Genomic DNA, 25,979 nt, shown 5'->3' on the forward strand with positions numbered 1-25,979 from the left:
ATATCAATCCAATAAAAAGACAAAAAATGTTTTAACACATAGAGCAGTGTTTTTCGCTCATTTTCAGAGGGAGGCCACTTTCACCGATAAGATTTCAGTGTAAGGGCCGCTACACCGCCTGCAAGGGGTCTTTTACATGTTGTATATTGTCGGAGGCCCCACGTCAGCGGCCGCACTAAAGGCCACCAGGAGGCGCCAGTGGCCCGCTGGCCTTGCAATGAAGAACACTGACATAGATCTGTATGGCAGATTTGCGCCATTTGGGTCTTAGAAAAACAACTCTTAACCTCACAATCTGCGAATTTATCGCGAATTTAGGTACTAGTCACATTCCCGCACTTCTGCAATCCATGCATTTCTCTACGCTTAAATGGAGTTTCACGACTATTGTCCAGAAATTATGGGAGCAACCTTTATGGTACGCCCGTGGATTACAGCGTCCTGCCGTGTTACTGTTACCGTACCTTAATTCACCGTAGAAATAATGCCGTGAACACGTGACACATAACTTAAACGTGTACCCTGAGTGCACGGATAGCATCATCACTATAGTAGTGGATTCGCCTAACGGGCATTTCTGTAAAGGAAAAGTCAAGACATTTGTAGGCATTGTAAAAAAAAGCATTTTTTTGTAATTTGTATGTTTTTTTATTTATTTATTTCCGAAACTCCAATACAAGTTGTTGCTTTATATGTGGCACACCGTACATTTAGTAAAATTGACTAAATGCAGAGGTGACCTGTGTCTAGGCTCCAGTGTGTTATTTACAGTGTGGTCTCATTAGGAAACAAAACAGGAAAGTCGGGAACCATACCAAATGTGCGACAATCATAACAACAAAAATAACATAAATTAAAAAAAAATATGGATGTAATGCATACATTGTGTCGAGTCATACAAGGCATTTCATTTTCAAATATTTCAAATGAAGTGAGCTCTGTCGAGTTGTATTCATGTATTGTCAAGGAATAAGTTAATCTGTATTTTAACTGAACACGTAAAAAATGAACACGGAAAGAGAATTTGGCAAAAAAAAAAAACTGGCACTCATCTCAAGCGATCTTTCTCGGTTTAAGGACATACGCACAATTTTGTTTCCCTTAACACATGTTTCCACCACAGTCCATCTCTCCGTCGAAATCGCCACACTGGAGAGGCGTGGACTGTTCCAAAGTCATTCAGCCAATAATTCAAACACCAGTTTTCATGCAAGGAGAGGGGTAAGTGGTGCAGCAAAAAAATTGACAAACATACATTGTTTCCATCTTCCTCAAAATAAACTGTATTTTTTTTCCTTTACACTTTGAAGCAATCGCACTATCGATCTGACTCGTTTTGCATTACAAAAGAAACATGTAATGTTGTCACAATAACATGATTCTCCACCCCGAATATTCAAACAGTTTAAGATTAAATAAATAGGCAGTCGATGCTTGTTAAGGATTATTATGGCGACAAAAGTTGGTTTTGGCGAAATTACGTTTTCTGTTGGATTTTACATGGAAACGACAATAGTACCTATAAACATGCTGTACAATTTAAAAAAGGCTGTAACCACACTGAAAACAAAATGAGCTGGCCACAGAAGTTATTTGTGAACAAAAAAAATCATGAGTTATAAAAAGACAAGGGTTTTTTTTTTACTTTCCTTGTTTCATCTATCGAAATTGACTGTACATGCAACACGAAAATTAGGAAACATCTGAGGTGTGCCTACTCCTTGCAAACTGTTTTATAATATGCAATACATCAGGGTTGCGTCTTTTAACCACGTAAATTTCCCCTGAACTAGCCCAAGGTTTTGTATAACAATAATTTGACAATCTCACCATAACAAAATGTGAAAAGTCATCGATTTGACAAGATAAGCTCCAAGCGTGCATTATATTTTGTCCGGAAAGTGACTGCAAGTCAGGTCATCTGAGGGGGTAAAAGTTTCCTGATTTTAATTTTCTCTTCATTTGTTTTCACTGCATGCAACCTACCTTTATCTCTTAAAAGGGGTTATAATTGCAACCTGTTCATGCATATGGCCATTCACTTTGAGCCACAGCACACAAAACACATGATGCTATGCGTACTCTCACACGAGTTTACAGTGGACATTGTTTTCATCTCATAAATAATATAAATAAGGCCAACATTTGCAAATACCGAGAAACCCTTTCACCTATAACCGTCCACTTTCTCAAATGGCTTGGGGGGGGGGAGTCTTAGAAACATTGATCTCACGTCGAAGGAAAAACAAAATGTCATGCAACCACCTAATTTAATGTTTGCTCTTTATCTACAATTGTACAGGAAAAATCCAAACACCCCCCGCCCTGCCTTCTATGCGTGGGGCATCCTTGCAAACTGGCGTAGTGTGCACCGCCAATGCCAATGCTCCTCTTATCCGTGGTGATGCGCGGGGGGGGGGCAGTACCACGGATTCGATTTACCGCAGCGTTATCGTCCATGCACCGCTTCTCCATGGGGGAAAAAACAAACAAATGAGGATAATTGGAAGAGTAGGCCTGCTGATAATTGGGGCTTTGCGCGGGACCCAGCGGCTCTCATGGATAATAGAAGGCAAAGGAGTGGCGAGTAATCGGGGAAACGGATGAGAGGAGTGCTCCCTGCATTTAGAGTGCAAAGCAATGTCCAGCAAAACAGCTTGTGGATTTGCGATGTGATTCTCTGTTTTCTATAGTAATGGCTGGGTGTGTGATCCCAATGCTATGAAGGCCCGTTTAAAATCGGTCAGGCAATAGCAAAAAACTCAACCCTTTGCGATGCAGTAAAGCAACAAGCTTCGCTGTGTTGTATAACGCACAGATAATTTCAGTTCTTAGCATTCAACCGAATTGTTCTTTATTTTTTTTAAATGCATACGTCGTGGATTGTTTGTTGCGTTCATATGCATTTTGATTGATTTAATATGTATATGTAACAAACAAAAAACCGTGTGAAACTGTCAGCTAGAGGAAAATACGTTGTCTTTGTTGTGGTCAGTTGAGCTTTTGAACCAATGGCCAATTTGTGCCGCATCTTCATCAAGGCCAGCCTGGAGCCCCGTTATATACCCGACTCCCTTAAAAACAATGTAAATAATGCGTCAATGTTCACTTTAAACTCTGTTTTTAATGCCATGCCAAATGTAGGAATGTATGTGCATAGCTGCAGAGTATCCACGGTATTGCAAGCTTGAACATTTTAATTGTCTGCAAAATATTCCAAAGTAAAACACTGTGATTATTTATCCTTCCTTACACATTTATTGGAAGCTGTGTGACCAAAAGCCACTTCGTGTTAGATGTGTAGGCACTCTCTCTCTCTCTGTCTGCAGCTTGATGTTCATTTGATTGTGAATAGAAAATGTAAATCCAGTTTGCCGTATTAACAACAAATGGGCACTTGTAGGACAATACACCAGGATTCGTTAAAATAAAGAATATTGGTAATTGTCTCAAAAGCTTGGTTATTTTGTTTGAGTTGGTCTTATTGTGGTCTAATTTTAAGTACGGAATATTAAGTATCGTATGCTTTTGAATATGAAATACTGTAAATTGCATATCGTAATATATATATACCATAGGTAGTTGCATAAACAGTTTAGCGAATTTGGTTTGAACATGGTAAAATATTTATTTAGTCGTAAACACTATCACTGTAATAGGATAGTATCATCATACCACACACCCTGCACTGTAATTCAAACGCATTTTAGTTACAAAACATTGTAATGCCTACGAAATCCAATTCGTTACGTTTTATTTATGCGTCTCTCTCTGTGTAGTTGTGTCGAAAGTCTTGTCGTAGTAGCTTTATAGGCGAAAGGGTTTGGGAATTGACTTGTAAAAAAAAAATTTCAGGTAGGACAAGCAAAACCAGTTTATATATAGTACCTTAGAAATAACATCGTCATTACAAATTGCTCAACAAACAAGAGAAAGACCTCAATTTATAGCCGCTAAGGTTTATTTAAAATGAAGCGCTGATTTTCTGCCTTAAGTTAATAAAACATGCAGTCTTGATCAGAGAGTGCTTTACAAACCATTACATCGTTTTTTTCATTTGCACAAGTCGTATAAACATTTACCGTAAAAATAATGTCACCCTCCAAAGCGATAATTTACCTGCCTCGTATTTATTCATGGACCAATTATTTTCTTGAAAAAAGGTTTTTTACTTCAATTAGATTATACTTTCATATGGAAAAATGCAGAAGGAAATTCCATTGGGATGGATATAATTTATCGTACGAGTTTCATGCAATACGATCGAAAAGAGTTATCATCATGATAATCGGTTATCGGTGTTGATATCAGGAAAATTCATCAATTTATTTAACGTCGTGGTGACATTTTCCATTGTTTTGTCAGTACAAACGGAAGTTCTTGTTCAGTCTTCCATAAGCTTCTATTTGTTGTGTTCTTTTGTCTTTTATTTTGTTTTGCTTTGCAAAGAAGAAGAGACACAAATGCCTCCCGTCTTCTTTAAACACTTCATTCATAACCCTGAAACAAGGTGTCCATCACTCGCATCCAAAGAAAAGGGCAACTTCAGAGGATTCGCAAGAAAAAAAAACAACCTCCCTTTCTCCAAGGTATTCCCCATCATTCTCCATCTCCACCATAGAACACAAGTTATCTTTCATACACTGCCAAGTAACTTACACGTTCCTTACGGCACACAAAAGTGTGCTATTCGTTCGGCAAATCCCAGCTCAAACCATGCTGATTCGAAATAAGTATGGAAGCAATCAATAAATAGCCTATCCCTTCAACAGTCTCAGAGTGATTTCATAGAATCAATTCGGTTATGTAAAGGATTACAGTACATTAAAAAGCATTAGCAAAAAGTCCCAAGAATAGTTAATTTCAAAATAGTGTTTTTTATTTTATTAATTACTCTCTTCGTAATTGTCAACAGAGTAAACAACCGTCCTCACATTCACGGCTCTTTATTTGTGCAGAGCTGAAAACTATCACTTTTTTTTCCCAGCTGTGTATTCCACCCTCCAAACCCCCCAACATTGTGGCGTCTCAACTTTGACCAAGTGCCCTTTGGCTAAGCTTCGGGTTACAAAAAAACCTGCAGCGCGCGTTAAAAGTTTTCTCTTTCGCCTGTGCCCCCTTGCCCGCCCGCCCGTCCGCCCGCCTGCCGCAGCTCGTAATAACAGTAGTAGTTGTCGTGATAATAATATCAACAATGGAAATGAATGATGCATTCTTTCATTTTGGCGTTTGCTACGAGCGGGCGAAGGACGTTGAGCTCTCCAGGGAGGACTGCGAAGCACGGCGGGTGAGCGGCGCTATCGTCGGGTCCACGAGCGAGGACGTGGGGAAGAGCTTGTACCAGCCGATCACCATGTTGGAGAGGTCCAGCTCCTCCAGCAGGATCTGAGCGACGCCCATGAAGCTCTTGTGGTCCATGCGGCCATAGTCGCCCCACACTATCACCTGCGCACGCACACACACGCACGGCAAAGTGAGCGAGAGGAGGGTAGTGTAATACGCATCGTAGTTCCTGCAGCAGAGAGACACTGATACAATCGGTCAACGGTGATTTTCTTGCTAAAATGAGCATTTGAGGCAGTGCTGTTACGTTAACAGCCCTGAGCCCGAAGTGGGAATTCCGCATTCCTATGGCGGGGGTGATTCCATAGGGAAACCACCATTGACTTCCACAACAAAGCGGTGCTCGTTATGTCGACCTACGGAGGGATGAAGGGCTGAGTCAACACAACCAGGATTTGATTTCACTACCTTCCCAATTGCGATCCGCTCGCTCTTCAGTGAGTGGTTTTTGTAAATGGATGCCTCAGCAGGCTTCGCAAATGCAGCATATAACGTTTCCTCATCATGCACCTCACAGAGTAATTGATAGGTTGCGTCGGCAGACATTCTTACATTAGGCCTATCAGCTGATATGCGAACGTGGTTGGTGTTTCTCAGCGGCTGTAAAACAGCCCATTGCATTTTGATCAATAAATCAGTGTGAAACTTATACCTTCGCCATAATTCAGCAAAAGCTGGGATGGAAACGCGGATGGCAGAGAAACCCGACTCAACAAACATGATGGCCACTGGCGATCAAAAATAGTTTTAGTCTGGACTCAAAAGCACCGATCGTTGTGGTTGAGCGAACATTGAAAGGCCAGGCTGCCCCAGACCATCAGGCCTACCAATGAGAAGGTCCACTCCGCCGTCTTCAGCCAAGTTGGTTTTTACACACGGCAGGCCGTTTCCAGACGAGCGTAGACTGCTTGGGGATGTAGTTAGCTAACTACAAGGTCAACTGCTGAAAGCTCAATAGGAGCGTGGGAGAGTGCTCATATTTGTAGGCAGCCTAGAGCCACATTTTTCTCTGTTGTTCCCTAGATCAGAAATAAGGGGCCTCCTACGGTTGCTCATGTTCATACCAGTCGTGCGGATGTTGTGTACCCTGGTACTGTGCTTTCCTCTATGTTGTTGCGTTGAAAGTATAAATACAAAGATGGGGGACATTTAAGTTTGCTCTCACTTTGTCATACAGCTGCAACGACTACTACGCTATTGGCAACTAATAATCCTCACGCATATTTTCTAGACAAAGGGTAGGCACATTCATCTCAGGTGAGGTAACCTCTACAATTTGCCATCATCTTGGAGAGTATTTTACGTTTCAGAATGTTTACAAATGTAGTTAGTGTGAACAAGACAAAAAGAGTCAGTGTCTCCCTTCTTAAAAGAGCATTTGAGCAGCACCAGTGGTGGATATTCCACACTTCCATGGTGGGTGCCAGTCTCACCAGGGAACAACCAGTGTTGATCTCCCACAATGTGACACTCATTGTGTACATGCACCACCCTTTTGTTATGTCCACCCACTGCTGGATGAGGGCCTCCCCACCTCGTGGACGTCATTTGACTACACTTCACGCTGGTTGATGAAGGCAGGGAACGTAGACAATGGAGAATAGCAGGTATTGTACAATTGATTTTGCATCACTGCCATCAACTGAAAATGTAGGGTACAGCATGATTTTGTCCCGGTTGTTCTGACCTGCAATACTTTTCCTTGTGAGCCATCTGTAAACAGGAGTGGCTGCTGATACAGGGGATCGAGAGTTTTTCGCGCGATCTTTGTCTTCTTCTTGCCGATGCATATGCCGCTCTCCAGCAAGTACACCTTGACGTACGGCGCTGGACAGGAGACGGGGTCACAGGCACGAACACAAAGTCTCAGCATCTCTGCGCGATGGCGAACATCGAGCGGTGCTCATCTCCGTTACTGAAAGCAATGCAACCTACAGCTCCTTTGCCCATCCAATGCTGAATTAAGGCTCCCCCATTCTGTGTCATCCGGTTTGTATGATCATCCTGTACTTAACCATGCTTGTCAGCGTGTGTTGATGAACAGGGGCACCGAGCTCATTTCAGATATCACTCGCCACTGATATTAGCCGTGGCGATGACTCGAACTTAGATCATCGGGTTCATAAGTAAATTTCGCTCGCCACTGTACTGCCATCGCACTGCCAGATGAAATCATTAGCGTGTGGAAATTCACATTTGGAATATGTTCAGTTGTGGATGAGCTAACAAGCAACCACACAGATTTCAAGCATCGCTATAATTAAGAGCCCACCGGACACAAAAACCCTATAATCCGAACGAGGCATGCTTGGTGGAAGAAAACGTTACACAATCGGCGTGATTGAGTTGCGGGTTAAGCCGAGCTCAGAATGAACAGCGGCGTCGTAATCTCACCTGGAAGGGTTTTGGCTGAGGCTTTTGCGACAAGTCCTTTGGCACGGATAACTTCCACCTCGAGCTGCCCCTTCTTGTCGATCATACTTATTTGGATTTCACCTGCAGAGCGCCACGCACGCAGAAGGGGGGAAAAAAGCCGCCCGCGCTCAACAACAGGCGACGTCGTAGAAAATTTAAATATATCCCTTCACTCAAGATATATATACGTTAGTAATTCAGAGTATTTCTTCTTTACTCTTAAAACTCCTTTTTAAGTCTTATAATGTTTGTAAAAATATATAGCATTTACCAAACTTCCCAAGTTTGCAATACATCTCATCGTGGAAGGTTGTACATTTAGCAAAATTAGCTTAGCAGATAGTTATTTGTTATGAAATCAGTGCCATATTCGTTGATAATTACCATAATAAATGCGCTAATTTCGCTCGCGCTGTATATTTTCGTTTAAATCAACAGTGACCAAGTTGAGACCATGAAAGTGAGCACACGTGAGAAAGAGATTACTAAAAACGGTGGCCCTCGCTATTGAATTAAGGTTCTCGTAGAGTATCTCTTGGTTTAACGCTTGGCCAATTCACCCTCATACTCTCATGTCAATGCTTTGAAAGGGTGCAAGACTGTGCACTTACGAGGGAAGTGACACTCAGCACTGCCATCTCCTGGCCACATCGCAGCCCCACACCTACAACACCCGGCAAGCACTGGTGGTCACCATTGCAAGCACTCACCAGGCTAAACTCTGGCTTAGCTTCCAAGATCTCACAAGACTGGGCACGTATTTTTATATTAAAAAAGCATTTAAATATATATGATAAATATATATGATCATAGCACAAATGTCGCTAAACTCCCTTCGCGTGGGCGTCGAAGTGCAATGCCCTGGCTCTCCAGGAGAAGGCAGTACCAGCAACAACGTGGACTTCATCCTTTTGCGTCTATAGGGGATAGAGTGTTTTCCCCTCGCATGTGTGGGTTGTCTCTGGGTACTTCCGGTTTCGTTCCACATGCAAACACTCATTAATTGGCCGACAACACCTTAACAAAAGGGGATCACAGAGCTTGGACAATTGTTGGCACCAAATCATCGCGTGACTGCCTTCCCACTTGTCTGTGGTTCCTCGCGTCTCTGCGTCGTTCTCTTTCTACGAGAGCGAGTGAACACTGCGCCGGTGTGTTATGAGTAGATATGATGATTATTTACATGCCTGTGTACATGCAAATACTTTCCGAAGTGTAAAATAATAATAATACCTTTCGAAAACCATGAAAAAATCTATCTACAATAATATAATCACCTACGAGCTACTTTCAAAGGAAACAACAAATACATGAGATTTACTGGAGTATTAAATATGACAATTGGGGCAACGGTATGCAATTATACAATGCCATGACAGCTCACGAGTTTGACAGCAATGTCAGCAGAATTATCTCACAAGCACCAGCGCCGATTGGTGGAAATCACGGAATGTCACGTGTCTTTGTGTCACCAAGCCAGTATGCACGCCGGGGCAGCTTTGAGACGATTGATAATTCCCGATTAATTGCGCTCGTGTAAGCTCCACCGAGGGAGCGTTAAAAGGAGGCAAGCCATCTAATCGTGGGAACATTCCCATTAGCCCACAGCAGCAGCAGCAGCGGAATCCCCGTTATAACAATCATAGTCGTAATGGAGATCCGCTCAGTTCTCGTAACACGTTCACTGAAATATAATGTAAACTCTTCATTTGCCTAATGGTCCTCCTCCATTAAGTATAAATTAAGCGATCGTATCGAATTCCCCTTGAAGCTCATCGTCGTGACGGGGATGGATCGGCAATTAGAACGACGGTTCTCCCCAATGCATCTCTGCAGCAACGCGCCTGCGACAAACACCTGCGCGCACGTCTCCCGCGTACCCGCCGTTGCTTACCCATGGCAGGTGTGGCCAGCGTCTGGCGTCCCACCAACTGCGCTGGCCCCAGGCCGTCCAGGAAATCGCTGATTTGGTAACCTCCACCAAACATGAGACTGGGAAACACCAAGCTGCAGGTAAGAGCACATCCACTGAGTACTATACCTCTGCTCCCCATCTTTCTCGCTTCAATGTTGCTCCCTCTTCTGTTACGGAAATCGAAACACCGGGCCGCGTGCAGCCTACGTGCTGCAAGGTTATCTGTTGTCTTGCATGGTCCACAGTTCGGCCCTGACATCATGCAATTGGCCTAACCATACGAATAACGCCACGCACGGGGCTGTCTGACGTCTCCGAGTTGATGGATGGGACGCTCTCTCTTCAAAGGCAACTGCAATATTTTGATGATCCCAACCGCCAGCTTGGTGGTGTACAAGAGTTCAGGGTGCTCGACTCGCCATGAAGGTTGTGTGAGTTTAACTCAAGGTAGGCCAATACCCCCCTAATGGTGGATATAATGAGCACCACATTGCGAGACGTAAACATTGGCTCCCCAATGTACATACTTGCCCCGCACCCTGGGAACATGGAATTTTCACCACTGGCTTGGGGCAGTGAATGGGAGAAATTCACCCCCTAAGCTCAATTGAATGGGGAACCGCATTCACCTTCTGACTTTGAATCATCCAGTGCATTCGCATTATTATACAGATGCTTCTTGACATCAAATTCCCAATCCTTGAATTTGCAGGTGACCCTGCAACCTCCATTCACGTGTGTGGCTATTACGGGTCGTATTTAAATGCACTGCGCTTTCGGTCATGCTTTGAGGTTGGCTAAGATAAATGCCTGCTGTTGTATGAAGGATAAATGGCATCATTAAGCCACGCTGTACCTTAGCGTGGAGGTTAAACTGTGGATCCACCGCCCTAATAGGAGCATCAAAGAGACTGACAAACACTCGATATAAAATAGACACAGTAAGCCCAGGATTACCGGTATAGAACGGCTGAAGTTCGGGTAAGTCTGACCGAGTTTGCAATTAATACTCAGTGGCAGGGTGAGTCGAGGAGACCGGGCTGCTCGCATGATGGACCAAACGTAGTAATTTGATACAGAAAAAATCCCAAGCTACTTTCAAGCAATGTTCAAACATTAAATGATTAATGAATGTACTGACCACACGATCATTCTTCACGTTGTGGCACGTGGCTATAGAACGAGTCTTGCTCAGTAATACGGCTTTTACGCCAACGTACAAATGTTATAGAACACAACAATTGGAATCACAATGCAGTCGTGGCTACTTATCCACATCTTACATGACACCAGCAGACAATGAACCAACTCTTGAAAATTAAAATCACAGGCTCTGTTCATTTACATCCACTTTAGAGTGGTGAATTGAGACGGTGCTCCGCATCGTATGGCTCGGCTCACCAACCGGCTAGCGTCAGAGAGAGCGAGCCATGTGCTTACTTTCCCTCGGACGTGCAGCTGTTAATGGACTCGTCAGCAGAGTCTCGGCTGCGTTGTCGAGTGAGTGGGGTCCGCATGGTGGCTGCCAGACCCGTCTCCGTGCTGCGCTTGACGGTGCTGCGTAGCTTCCTGCCTCCAGAATCTGTGGCACAACCACAACGACAATGCGTTACCAGACAGACAGACAGAAAAACAGATCGAGAGCTCGGCTATCCCATTGTTGAAGTTATCAGTTTCTCTAGCGAATATCGATTCGACCACATCACTTGACTTATCGGATAAAACAAAATAGGTGGGGGGGGGAGTTCCAAGTGTGCTGTTGAACAGGAGGTGGAGCATTGTCATGTTATCTGCATCATCAGCCACGTCATGCTGGGCGTAGCTTGAAGGAGTTTTCCCAACTTAAGGAGGTAGGATGTGGGGGTGGCCACCATTTTTAAAGGGGCCCGAGTATTCGACCAGAAAATAATAGATTTGTATTATTGGTACTTTAATTAACTTCATTAATTAATAATCCCAGCTATATATATATCCAGTTAAGGACCAGTTAAGATTAAATGTGTCTTTTTCTCTTAAAGGTCATGGTTTACAAGGTCAAAGACAGGGAATAAAACAATTGCACAAATCGCATGAAAATTCTAAGTTAATTAAACAACTTAACACTTCTGGATGTACACATCGTCTAACTGTGAACGTGTCTCAAAGCCATTGGATAAGCGACGGAACGCTACTCGGGGACAATTCAGTGATGAGGGAAGCGGTTGGTCAACGTAGAGGAGATAAGGTAACTTTGAAGCCTCAACTTCAGAATCAGAATCTTTTTTTATACTGTAGCAATCCGATGAGCTGTAAAGCTATTTTTTTAACAGATGTCCAGTAGGGGCCGGTCAAAAAGTTACGACAGCAGACAATATATATAAAAATAACACGATAGGAGTGCAAAGTATAGGAAAGGTAAGCATAGCATTAAAGAAAATACTTTATATTTTACCAGGTAAAGCCCACTGAGCTATTAGCTTCTTTTTCAGAAGCAGCCTGACCACAAATGATAGCTCAACGAAGTGGTTTATTACGTTGAAATATACAACAGCCAAATAATCAAAATAATCTAACAGCAAGGAATCAGATGTATACAGACAACCAGAAGAGAGTTTGAGGCACAGAGGCAGTAGAGCAAAGGGAGTGACCACCCGCTGAGCACAGGTTGACAGAGCGTTTCACCACGGAGTAGACTGCGGTGAGAGGGCAGAGGCAGGTGAAAGCGAGACAGTGTATGAGTTTCTTTAACGATGAGGGTTGATCTTCCAAGCATTCTAGTTTGCATAACCACATTCGTGTATTCACTTGTTCGTTCTCCTTGTGGAGTAAATATTTGTATCCATGCACTTCTCATTGACTTACACTGCAACTCAGTTGACTTCGTAAGCAATTCTCTCAGACCAAGCGTTACACTACTCTGTGGGGCATATGTGACTGCATGTATGTAGAACTTACTTTTCACCGTATGTAGCCAACCGTGATAATCGGAGGTGAGGGAGGACAACAAACTAAACACAAAAAGCAGTTCTAAAGACGTGAGTTTTCAATCTGGATTTAAAAGTGCATAGCTCCAGTGGCTTCCTAATGAACACTTGATGGTGCCGAAAGCACAATAACATTGGCGTGAATATTTGCTGCGCAAAGACCATGGGTTGTCCTCCCACCAGTGGTTCATACAGGTGAAGTAACTTTCCACGTTTAGATATTCTCTAAAGACTCACCTGTTTCGCCTGGCCTACAATGCCAATGTCTGACCAGTGGATTTTTGTGGTATTTATATTTCCTAACTTCGTGCATGGCGCACCGAGATCCCTGGATGAATTGCGCCTAATAAATGTCAATTACTATCATTATTAAAAAAAAAACGTATTGTAACGCACCAGTCTGTGAAAGCTGCGAAGTGCTGCGGCTGCGGTTGTGCAGTCCCACCATTGCCACCATCCTCGCTCCGATGCTGCCCCGACGCTTCTTGCCACCGCTCACCACCATGCCCACGGCCGTGTCCGACTGGCTGCCGTCGGTGCGCTCCAGGGCGTACATGTCACCGCTGACGCTCGTGCTCTTCAGCATGTTGCGGCCGACAATGCCCATCTGACGGTTCTGCATCTTGGACGTGAACATGCTGCTGGCCAAAAAGTCGCCACCACCAGCACGACGAGCAGCAGCAGCAGCAGCACACCAACAACAATGACACAACCACCGCCAACAACAACTTCAGTGTCATATTTGGAAATCTTGCGAATACCCTGGTAATGCGACGTGGCCAGATGGCAGTACAGAAAGTAGGTGAAATTAATCTCCGTGGTGCTTCAAGTGATTGCATTTTTTCTTTTCCTATTTTTTACACTGGTAAATGAAACCATATAAAAGATTAGTGCTCGGGTTAAATCCATTTATAATAATATATATATCCTCGTTAACAAATTGGTAATTAAAACCGTCCAGTAGAGGTTTGGCCTTAAATAAAATGGTCAAATAAATAGCAATGATGAAAAAAATTGTAAGTAGATTTCTTTAACGTTTTGTGTACAATATGTTGTTATGTCTTACAGACTGGAGGGCGACAGTGTGCAGTTACAGTTTAGAGGCTGAACAGTTTCGTCGTGACCATGTGAACCAAACAAAATTTGTGTGACGTGAAAAAAAGAAAAACTATTGCACACATGAAAGCAGTCGTAATTCACCAGAGAATTATTTATTGACCTAATATTTTGGGGTCACCGGTATCAACAGTCGACCGCTAACGTCTCCGTACATTTCTGTTGACTCCCGTGGGTTACGGACTCGTTTGATTTAGCCCACAAAGTTAGGTCACTTTGATTCATAGTCAGCCAGAGTCCCATGTCTCAGTTATTATTGGAACAGCAGGCTTTAAATTCAAGAACCGCAGGGCATTGAGAGAGCCTGGTTAGAGCTATGGGGTTGTCAAGGCTCTGTGGTTGGGCATCTCTGTCCAGTGAGCAACTTTAAAGTAGCCAGAACATCGAATAATGGTACAAACCGACACTAATGTCCGTTCTTATTATCTTGTGGGCAATGTTCGTGCAGACTGAAAGTATTAAAATAATGTGTAGTATATGCATTCCGCCATTCGTTTAACATTTATATGACAACTTCTACTCTGCAGAAATGTAGTTATGGGCGTACTTTTATGGCACAGGAGTTTGTAATCCGTACGAAGAATAATACTATGAAGAGCTTGATCAATGTTTCCATAATATAGAAAGTGTGTGCAAGATTCAGTTGGGAGAAACGATCCATGTCACAGTATTCAAAGGAATCCTTTGAATACTGCCCCCCAGAATTACAAATGTGATGGGGTTCAATCTGTCAATCTTAACGCCATACTACCCACTCGGCCAGTTGTGAAAACGATAAACAGGGTGCTTCAAAAATTATGTAACACTTTTATTTGGACTATGGTTTTTAAAGGTAAAAGAACGGATAATAACACTGTAACATAACAAATGTATGTTAAAAGCTTCAAAAAGTCTAAGAATCTCCCCTTGTTCGCCATCATTGTCAACGCATACCTGGAATCTTCTCCAGGTGGTCTCCAGGGCCCGGAGGCACATTTCTCGTGGTATTGTTGCAAATTCGCAGAAGTGTTAAAAACATTTTAAGCACCCTGTATACATATTACTGTGTAGAATCCACTTCTAAATGAAGGCCTCCTCAAGCCTTTCAGTCATGAGGGTTATTTTAGCCATACTTCACCACACTGGTCAGTGTAGATTTGTGAAGGCCCAATGTCAGGCCCAATACAATGCAATAATGAAAATGTAAGAATTGAGCATCCTGCAATGCGCAATTACTAATCAGTCACATAAAATGTCAAACAACATGGTTTGTGTCTGCTTGCAGTAATTGGCATGTCGGTGTTTAAACAAGTAATTATTCGATTTTGTGTATTATTATTAGCCTGGTGAAAAGCAGGCTAATAATAGCTCTAATGGACCGAATTAAAGGACATTAAACTGGACGTACTATCCAATCTCAAACAAGATATTTTCTCACAATAATGCAGCACACTGAATAATAAGTACAGTCATACCCCGATTTAAGTCTACCCCTTTAACGTCGTTTTTCAAATAAGTCGTCGCTTTATTAACATCACTACCCAATTTGCGTCGCCTCAACCCCACACGTCGCTGACACAGCATCGTCCATCCTTTCTCGTTATGTCGCCTCTCAGCCTTCGCCTCCACCACCTACCCTATAAATCGCTTTAATTGATGTCTCTTTGATATTCGTCGTCGCACCTTTCAGGAACGCATCCCCGATGCAAACTGGGGCATTACTGTATATGGTCACAGGTAAGAGCTTTTAGCTGGCACTGCTGAGATCTTGGATTAAAAACCCTGGCAACTGCCCGTGCTGAAACTGGGTTCTCAAGAGTAGTGAGTTGGTGGTCTCAGCCCAGCCACCAATGAGAGCATCGAACACATCACGTTACATTTTATTTGGCTTAATATTTTCAGGATCATTTGCAGCTCTCAGAAGTAAACAAACATATATATCAGTATGATTGTCGCGGCATAAGAGTGGGAAACTACTGCCCCTTACTGTGTGAAACAGAGGTCGCTTGAAGGTATCTCAGAAGTAGCTCTGTTATACCTGCTTTCGTGGGCCGGTCTTTAAGACAAAGGATTGCAGTGCACTCCCAGAGACCTGGGGGTCATGCTTTGGGCAGTGCTACGTTACGAGGCACACGTCTGCTTTTATGAAACAGTCGCTGAGCGTTAGGTTGGCATGTCAAATTGCTTCAAGATGGCGGGCATTTACCACCATATTCATTTGAGCCTTATGGCGGGACCCCGGGGTCCCATAAGCCCCCGGCTCTCGCATATACATTATATTATAATGTAAACACAAACTTTTCTCTTTTTCACCAATGGGTTTGAAGGATGGTGGCAAGTGTTGTCTTGTTAAACTATGGCTTTTAAACTGAAAACTACTTACCTGCAGTACCTCTATTTAAATACACTATAAAAAAAAAATATTTACACCCCTCTGTCAATCGTCGTGTTTCTCAGTGTGGATTGTAAACACACTTTGTAAACAGTGCATTAAATAGTACGCGTTTTCAATGCGCTGTTCATATTGTAACAAGCGTTTATACCAATGTTCCTCTACAGAGTAGTGGGTGGCCGCTCCTCGTATCCGCATTGATACGAGCGGTATGTGGGGACGATGGCTTAACCACAAAAAAAAAACTATCTGCACAGACTCATACGGACATGAGATGTATTAACAAACAGGATGAATTAACGGTGCAACGCATCTAATCTGTTAAATATCTGCAGGTAATAGGATTGTCATCGATTGATCCTGGCTGCAGACATTGGTAGGTCACAACTAATGATGAAGATAAGAGAGCAGTTTCACTGTATTATGCATACCGTTATAACTTAAGTCGTGTAGGCAGTTTGAGCAGCTTTGGATAAGACTTATGAGTTATGACCCTGCCAATACCCGAGCATGGAGAGCATTCGCTTGTCCAGCTCTTCTGCGCATTCATCCTCGCTGCTGCGCTTGGACGACACGACAACAGAATGATCCGCGCCAGGTGGGTCGCGGCGTTTATGTGCGTGGTGGGACGGAGTCGCCAAAAATAAATTAATTACGATGTTGACTTACGTTTATTCTGGACCCCGGGGTTCCGCCATAAGGTTCATTATTATGTATTCATTAATCCCCCCCCCCCCCCAATTTCGCGAAAGAAGGGCTCACATGTGATGTTATCACATCTACCCCTCTATTTAAGGAATTAAACAAGAGGATTTCTCCATAAATATGGCTATAGCCTGATGAAGCTAGTTGTAATTACTGGCAAAATGTCGTAGTCAGATTGTAAATAGTGTGGCTTTGCTCTCCAATACACCGATGTGCTGAACTAGTAAGGAATTGACATGTTCTCTTTGCGTGACAACCTTACAAATTGGCTGTGTCGGGTGGTGGTGGGATTAACGACACATTTATATATTACGCGATCTAAGCCAAAAATCCTGTATTATGGACCACCAATCATCCTTTAAACAATCTGACACACCCCTACCACCCTCTAATGCTCAGCGAGGCAACCCCTCAGAATGTTAGCTCCTGTTAGGGGCCATCCATTTAGTACATACGCAAAAATCTGTCATAATTAGACCCTCCACCCCTCCCTGTACGCACGCATACTTTTTACACCCCCCCCCCACCTGCATACGTACGCTTAAACCACCACCCCCCCTCCCCGAATCATATAGAACAGCCGATATTTAATCCACGCAGAAACAATCAAGGATTAATAATATTAACGTGTTTAAGCAAACGGATAGTCCACCGCCGGACTATCTAACTAATTTGAAGGCCAATGTAGACAAATTACTATCGAGGCTTCACCCCCCGCCCCTCGTTTCCTATGCATACGTACATTATCAGTTAGACCCCCATACGCAAGCGTAGGCATTTGGGTTACCCCCCTCCTCCCTCCATGTGTATGTACTAAATGGATGGCCCCTTACGATGTGCTCTGGGCTAATATTATCAGAGCATGTTTGTTTGCATGTTTTGCCACATTTACGTGTGGTTAATGCAGACTTGATGCCTTGCAAAAGGTATCTATTTGGTATGTTTACATCCTAACACCTGTTTTGTTGTTCAATATAAAAGCACTCTGAAGCACTCTTCCCATTGTACTCACCCCCGAATGAAAACGCTGTCTCGTGACATTATGCCGAAAGGACAATCGGGATAACATTGGGGGTAAAGGTCTTATTTAAGTAGATGGAGAAAAAATGCAGGATTAACTTTTTTCTGCTTGCGATTGAAATTATTAGTGCAAACTTCTATTCTGGAAGTCACAGCGTGCTCCGTAATGGCAAAAAAGTGTCCCTGAAGAAAACAACAGCACAAGCGTTTCTACGGCATCGAGAACATCTAAAGAAATTCTAAATCCACACAGGCTTGTTTGTAAGTTACTAAAATGGAAATTAAACAACCCTGGGCAAGCTTGAGTCCATTATTCCATGCAAATGATGGGTGGTCTGCACAGTTTTTTTTGTGGAAATTTGTTAAGTGTTGCATTGGCCAGAATTAATCTCAACAATAACAACACGTTCATAAGAATGCATGTATTTTATTGGTCATCTCTAGTGACTTGCTCTATATACTACCATTTTTTCCCCGAGTTATAAGATTTTAAAACGAAAACATGAAGGTGTTGATCTATCGTTCCCCCCACGCCCCCTCCCCCCATTGTATTCCATCTGTGAGATGAAGAATCCATTCGTAACTCTCACCGGGCAGTGCATAACCTGTGTTAGAGAACGGCTGGCAGGAGTTGTCACAGCACTACCGTTTCTTCCCGCATATAACCCGCGGGGTATACCACTTTTTACAAACAAAACAAGATCCTGCGGGGTATATGGAGGTGCAGGTTATTTGATTTTTTTTACACAAAACGCTAATTTTGGCGGGGTATATGCGTCTGCGGGTTATATGCATATGCGGGCTATATGCGGGAAAATACGGTACTTCCAAGATCCCATGAAGTGGTGTCTTTCACCCCCACACTCGGGGACATTTTCTCACATACCCTCGAAATGTTGATTTGCAGACAAAACCAACATGTATTAATTCTTAGAGTTGAAATTGAGCCAAAGTGAAAACAAACTATTGTGTTATGGTTGTCGTTGGGGAATGGGCTGCGACTGAAATGAATGCTATAAAGCTAGTGATGTATATCCTTCGGATTGTTGGCAAACGTAAAGCATCTCTTACTTGGGTGAGCAGGCACTTGGACTTTCGATCCCGTGTCAGTTTGACATTAACTGGATTCCAGGAGAATTATATTGAGAGCTGTTGTCTTACCCCATGCTGCATTCCGTTAGTTGGTTTGATAAAGGGCAGTACGGATATATGTTAATTGTTTATTGCTGCCATGGTATAATGATTAGCAAACTGGGCTTGCAACCCAGAGGTCATCAATTTGAATAAAATGCCCGGCGCTGCAGGGTGCCACGGTGGCGAGATGTTCACTACCTCGCCTAGTATACATGACGTGGGTTCGATCCTGACCCTGACACCTGTATATTTGAAGTTTGAATGTCTATATCTCCCCGTGGTCACTTTTTTTAATATATATCCGGATCCTCCGGTTTTTTTCCCTTCACATTCATAAACAAGTGTTTCGAGTATTTGGCTGCTAGAAATTACAATAAGACATTTTGTTGAGCTATCATTCGTGGCCAGGTCGCTTCTGAAAAAGAGCTATATAGCTCAGTGGGCCTTACCTGGTAAAATAAAAATAGTAGTAAATCTATGGTGCCAACTTCTGAAATCCCCCGGTCTCTACCCACCCAGCAGTATAAATAAGTGCACCACAATTAGTCGATCAGCAGGCTCATCAGTGGCGGCTCGTCAATAGAGGGCGCAGGGGCGCCGCCCCCATCAAGATTCAAGAATATACATATACAAAAATTATATAAAAATACATAAATAAAATATTTTTTTCATACGATGTGCCGGCTGGTAGTAAGAAAAGCATCAGCATTTAATAAAAACTGGCTTTAATCGGTCAACTATTTTCTATGTTTTTCAATGTGTTTCATGCGGGGCGCCGGACAAATGGATGTCTATGTGAGACTTTAAATTTTCGGACAGCATGTGACCTGAAGCTGGTCTCTAATTGGTTTCTTAAAGATTCTCCTCGGGGCGCAAGTCGTTGCGTCCCTGGCCAATCAGAATTGGATACATGTTATTTTATCCAATCTGATTGGTTCTCGTCACCTGTCATTCAAATTTACGCTCTGGGCCACTACTGCGAGTGCGCAGGCGACACCACTTCGACACTTGCTAGGCTGATCAAATTTTTTGTGTAAACAATGGCAGCAGTTCATCTAAATTCTGTAATTTATTTACAAAAAAACCCTTTCACAAGGCTTTTGCTGGAAGAAATAAAAAAGATAAAGGATCTCGGACCGGACCAACCCGATTTACAAATCCAGCAGCAGGCCAGTGACAGAGGACGAAGCTACACACGAAGCTTCACCCGCGCTTGTTATGAGAAACGGAGGTGGCTGGCTGGATGTGATGTTAGCAATTCTCTTTTTTGTTTTCCCTGTCTTTTATTTCAAAGTGTCGGCACTGAAGTTTTGTGGACAACGACGGGGGTAAGAGACCTCAAACATCTCTCTGACAAATGCAAACGTCATGAAAGTAGCCGCAGCCATATTGATAATAGCATGAAACTAACGTTTTTATGTTCAAGTAGGAAACATGCTTTTTGGTACTTTGGTCTGAAATGTATATAAAAGAGAAACATTTATGTTCAAGTAGGAAACATGTTTTTTGGTACTTCTTTTGGTCTGAAATGTAAATAAAGATCATCAAAATTTATATTCAAGTAGTCAAAATGGTTTTTGGTACTGCTTTATATTTATTTGCCCCCCTCAATAAAATAAAAAAAATGCGCCCCCCCAAAAATAAATATCACCAGCCGCCACTGAGGCTCATGTATGGTGGGGTAATGTGTGGAACTCCCACCTTTTCCAAAATCTCTGACCAGCATAAAAGCTCCTAAGGGGAGGCTCTTCTGCCCGCAGTGACGTGAGCGAGCAATTGCAGGGTTGCACCTTGATCTGCTTACTTTTTTAATATTCAAACAATATAATGCGTAATATCACAGCATTAACAGTGTCTAATTTAAAATACCACGTATGATTTTTCTCATTTACATCGGTCCCTTAATTAACATTCATTCTTAAGCAATAACAAATATATGTATAGTGTTTGCAAGGAAGTAATTAATTTCGTAATCTTAGCGATTGTTTAATGCAATTTAATGATCGCACGGTGCACTGGGCCTGAGAATAGCTCGAGTGTGTCCTGCCTCAATTAAACTGGTACAATTTACCTTGGCAGTACCATTGTACCCCGCATTTTCTAGGCATTTAACATGCAGGGAACTCTAAGTCGCTCGTTTTTTAAGTGCTACATTTTTAGCGAGTCCTGCATTTTTAGCAAATTGGATTTGTAATGAAAGCCACTGGCGTACCCTCAATACCTCCACCCAATACGTATACATGCGTGTATGCTGGAGTGTGCTGGACCGTGTTGTATTATTTCGAATATTTATACAAAAAAACTAAATAACCCATTTAATATACATAAAATTCTGGCCTCCCAATAAGAGAAATAGCATTATTATATTCCAAAATAATAAAATTCACCGCCCTTAAAAGATAATTGAAAACAAATTGAAGAAATAATTTTAACCATGGCTGCTGTCAGGCTACCTCATTGTTACTTAGCAAAGTTTATTTTTACAAGGGATGCAGTTGAATGTGTTTTTTTTTACGAATGTACTGTATTTGCAAATAAAACACGCAATACAATCATGAATAACATTGTGGCCCAAAATAAAACTATGTAATAGGCAACGTTTCAGGAAATGGCCCTTCTTCATAGCACTTAAATAGTGAGGCCAGAAATATAGTCAATGAAGGTTAGAGACTGCACTGAACACCGCAGGACCTGATGAGAATTTAATTTTTAATGTCCTCCGATGACCAGTAGTTGTTTCCCTAATCCGATGACATGTAGTCTACAGTGGAGAACCCTTTTCTAGAGTCAGATTCCTCACATGGTTGGTAGGTCTCTACGTAATTAGTTTAGCTCTTAACTGTCGGATCGTCGTGAACAATTTATATATCTGCAAAAAAGGGTTCATGCTGGGTGCTGCGGTGGTAAGATGTTAACTGCCTCGCCTGGTAGACAGGAGGTCGTGGGTTCCATTTCAATCCTGACGCCTGTATATTTGGAGTTTGCAAGTTCTCCCCGTAGTCGCGTGGCTTTTTCTCCAGGTCCTCCGATTTTTCCCTCCATATTTAGAAATATGCGTTTAGAAATTTCCACTTCGTTGAGCTATGATTTGGGGCCCGGTCGCTTCTGTAAAATAGCTATATAGCTGTGGGCCTTACCTGGTAAAATAAAAAAAAACAATAGTTTAGTTTGTTAATGAGTCTGCAGTTATTTAAATGATTTGAATATAATGTATATTTTATCAGATGATTGGGGTATCATTTAATTATCGAGGTAAGTCAATCCTGTTCAAACATTTTATAAATAGGTCTAATACTTGCGCTCCAACAACTGGTCCCCAAACCTTTGACATTGTCTACAGTTGTCCTGCCTGGTCCAGGAGCTATCTGAAAGGCAGAGCTTAATTCTTTAAGCGTGACACCTGAAACCTCCTCTTCAGCTGAGATATGTTTTGAGTCCTAGGATATATGAAATTTGTTTTTGCTAGAGGTGTGCATACAATTTCTCCACTAAATTTTAGATTACATCTCTATCATGAGTTATGGTTCCATTTTTCTCCCGAGGGGTCAACCCTTTATTATTTGGCAATCATCGACTTTCCTTTTCCTGCTCTCATGCTCCAATTGCTCCCCATGATACAGTATATCTTCAATAAATGTTCGTGTTGCAATCTCTCATTACTTTCACAATTTCTTCTCCTCTTCATGTTACAGAGTTAAAAGAGTTCCGCGTATTTGATCGTTTGTTTAGCATCTCCTCATTTTATATCTCGTCTCTTCCTTAACATGTCTTTTGCAGTTTAATACAATCTCTTCTCTGTTTGCTTTCTAACATTCCCCCCCTCCTCTTCCCACACTTTCAATGGGGACTTGAAATCAGTGGTATTTTTCAGAATGTGATTGACTGTATGCGGACTAAACGTTAAGGCAATACTGCATGTGAACTGGTGACATCCATTTAATTATTTTGCTCCTGTAGTTAAATACAACATTCACGAATAAAAAGAAAAAGCATATACTTACATACGCAATTATTTGCATTTACCGTGAGCTTAAGAATCAATGTTGGTTTTTGAATCGACGCAGCACTGTTACACCCCTCCTCTGTCTATCCACATTTAGGATACCACACTGGCGAAATGTTAATTACCTCGCCTGGTATACATGAGGGCATGGGTTCGATCCTGACCCTGACGCCTGTATAATTGGAGTTTGCATGTCTCTCTCCCCATGGTCGCGTTGATGTTTTCTCTAGGTCCTCTGGTTTTTGCCTCCTCATTTAGAATTAACATGCGTTTAGAGTATTTGGTTGCTATACATGTCCACATGATAAGCCACTTTATTGAGCTATAAATTGTAGCCATGTCACTTCTAAAAAAGAGCTATAAAGCTCAGTGGGCCCTCCGTGGTGTAAAAAAAAAGTTTAGTTTAACCACTGCTCCAGGCGGTGCAATGTTGAAAACACTCACAGTCAAGTTCAAATACCATTCACTGTTCAACGCTTCATCCCTCCATGGTCAAATGAATAAGTACCACTTAAGTCCGTCATTAATGGGTTTCCTATGGATGTACTCACCCCCGCCACAGCAATGTGGAATTGTCACCACTTAATCAGGGCTGTAAACATGAGATGAGCACCGCCCCATGCTCATTTGATTGAGAAACAGAGACCACCTTGACTTTGTTATCATTAAGATATTTGTGTCACTGGGCTTATCATCCACCGATTCATTACGATAATTCTTTTGAACAAAATGACAGCTTGCCATTTGTAATCGCACATTTGTACAGGTCATGCAATATTCACAACATTACGATTACTTATAGACAGTTTCATACACAAGTAAGTAATATTAATTAATCAAAAGCGAAGGCTTCAAACTAAATTGAATCGTGGCACATGCAATGCAAACACAATTATTGAAAATATTTATACATGCAATAAGGACAATGTTATAAGATAATCTCACACTTAATAGTAAATCAAGCAGAAAACAAATCAAACAAATACATTACATATCGTAATTTGAAAAATGAAATTCACACAAGCAGAAAAAAATCACACAAACACATGTAGCAATTAGAAAAGTTAAATGTACATACAATTATATAAAAAAACACGTGCAAAAATAATTTATAAAAGACACAAGCACATGCGACATTTGACCAATAGCTTCACATTTATATTTGTATATATGTATGCTGCACATTAGGGCTGACTGTTTCACGATCAACATAACATATCATATATCCTAAAGCGTTCACATAAGTAATTTATGTTTCCAAACAATAAATAATAAATTATGTAATTCAATTTTCATTGTGCCATATGTATTCAATCTATTACAAATGTAAACATACACAGACAAGCTCTATATCATTTAAGAATTGATCAATTGCAACGTGTGTTTGAGTGAGGTCATTATTTGCACCAGAATAATCTTTCAATTAGGATGTTTAATGAGACCAGCCTTCACTGGACATCTGTGAAAAAGAGCTTCAAGCTCATCGGATTTATCCACTATAAAGATTATGATTCTAAAGAGAAAATCCACCTCTGTATGAACGAAGGGGTAACCACTCAAGAATCGTCGTATTTTTTTGACTAACCATCAAACAAAGAGGGTCACTGCATCGTGCATTTTTGGATGCGCTTCTGCGGCCGTCTGGAACAGCTCTTCTTTCCGATATTAGGAAGCCACTGGAGCCGTGCACTTTTAAAACAAAATTTAAAACTAATTTCTTTAGAACTGCTTGTTTGTGTCTAGGTTGATGTTCTTCCCCCGCACCTACGATTGGCACGATTGGCTACGTACGGTGCCATGAAAGTTCAACTCACGGTACATACACAAATTGTCCTCGTCAAAGCCAATTCCTACAATACCTGGCAAGCTCTCATGATTGTGATCACCCATCCACGTAATAACCAGGCTTAAAGCCTGCTGAGCGGCTGACTTCTTTGGCCATACATTGATTTGGTTGTATACTGTAAATGTGTTTAAAAAATTATCAAGATGAATGCATGTGACACAGTTATCAAGGCTTGTGTATGCTTTTTTCATAAACATTTTTTTTATTTGGATAATGATTAAACACGGTTTAATTGAACTCATGCAGCCCTAATGCACGTCCATCACTGGAATCAGACATTGCACCCTCTGCCATGGCCAGCCCAAGTTACGTGGAACTGTTCAGCAGGGGCAGTTAACAGGCCAATTGTTGCCAGACTTTGGTCAACCTTCATGAAGTGATTTGCCATCCCCGGCGGCCAGAATGTACATGTTATGATCGTTCACGTAACTCTGAAACTTTGCTGATCCAACAACTCGCTGACCGTTGGCAAGGTGCACAATGTCCTGAGATAAAAACGGTGTTTGTGTTCGTGAAAAAAATGGATAAGCATCACAGAAAACACGACAATTTTAGGAGTTTGAAGCACAAATCAGTGAACATGTATATAAAGTGTGTGTAAAAAATTATGAACATATGTTAGATTAATCATAATTTTAAACTAAGACATGAAACCAAAATGACGCTTTGTCCTCTTCCCAAGGACTTTAATTAAAACATATATCTCATACACAGATACTAAATATTCGATCGCCAGGTCAGGCATGGTGGGGTAAAGTGTGGGTACTCCCACCCAGACTTATGGCCAACGTGGAAGAATAGGCCAAATACCCTCTAGAGACACTTTAGAGCACACTCTAATGGAGGCCCATCTGCCAGCAATGGCGTGAGTATGTTTAAGCATGCAGACATTGTGATTTGACTATGCCAGATAGCTAAAGTGTCTCCATACTCAAACGAGCAATGGGTCAGTGCTCATTTCTGTAGCTGGCCCTCAGCCAGCAGTGGAAATTCCACGGTATCTCTCCATTGGACAACTACAGTCGATTTCCACATAGCGGTACTCGTTTTATAAGCCCCAGAGGGATGAGAAACCGAGTACTGAACTCACCACATTCCGATTGTGAGCCAAAAACTCTACTGAAAGCACCGCCTGGCCTCATAAATGT

General features: G+C 42.0%; 1 protein-coding gene across 11 annotated transcripts in view; it reads right to left on the reverse strand.

Moving 5' to 3' along the window:
* Positions 1-585: 585 nt before the first annotated feature.
* Positions 586-25,979, reverse strand: part of LOC144938461 (regulating synaptic membrane exocytosis protein 2-like) — a 267,561-nt gene continuing 242,167 nt past the window's right edge. For 9 of the 11 annotated variants that reach the window (XM_078866289.1, XM_078866291.1, XM_078866295.1 and 6 more), the window contains 6 exons: positions 13,033-13,274; positions 11,114-11,255; positions 9,653-9,750; positions 7,738-7,839; positions 7,031-7,170; positions 587-5,445 (listed from right to left, as the gene is read on the reverse strand). In XM_078866289.1, the coding sequence (XP_078722415.1) occupies positions 5,233-5,445; positions 7,031-7,170; positions 7,738-7,839; positions 9,653-9,750; positions 11,114-11,255; positions 13,033-13,274 (937 nt within the window). In that variant the 3' untranslated portion in view covers positions 587-5,232. Of the gene's footprint in view, positions 5,446-7,030; positions 7,171-7,737; positions 7,840-9,652; positions 9,766-11,113; positions 11,256-13,032; positions 13,275-25,979 lie in introns of all 11 variants that reach the window. The other 2 variants (XM_078866297.1, XM_078866296.1) reach the window with 2 other exon arrangements.

This window comes from Lampetra fluviatilis, chromosome 22 (genome assembly GCF_964198595.1).
Source record: "Lampetra fluviatilis chromosome 22, kcLamFluv1.1, whole genome shotgun sequence".
Taxonomy (NCBI): domain Eukaryota; kingdom Metazoa; phylum Chordata; class Hyperoartia; order Petromyzontiformes; family Petromyzontidae; genus Lampetra; species Lampetra fluviatilis.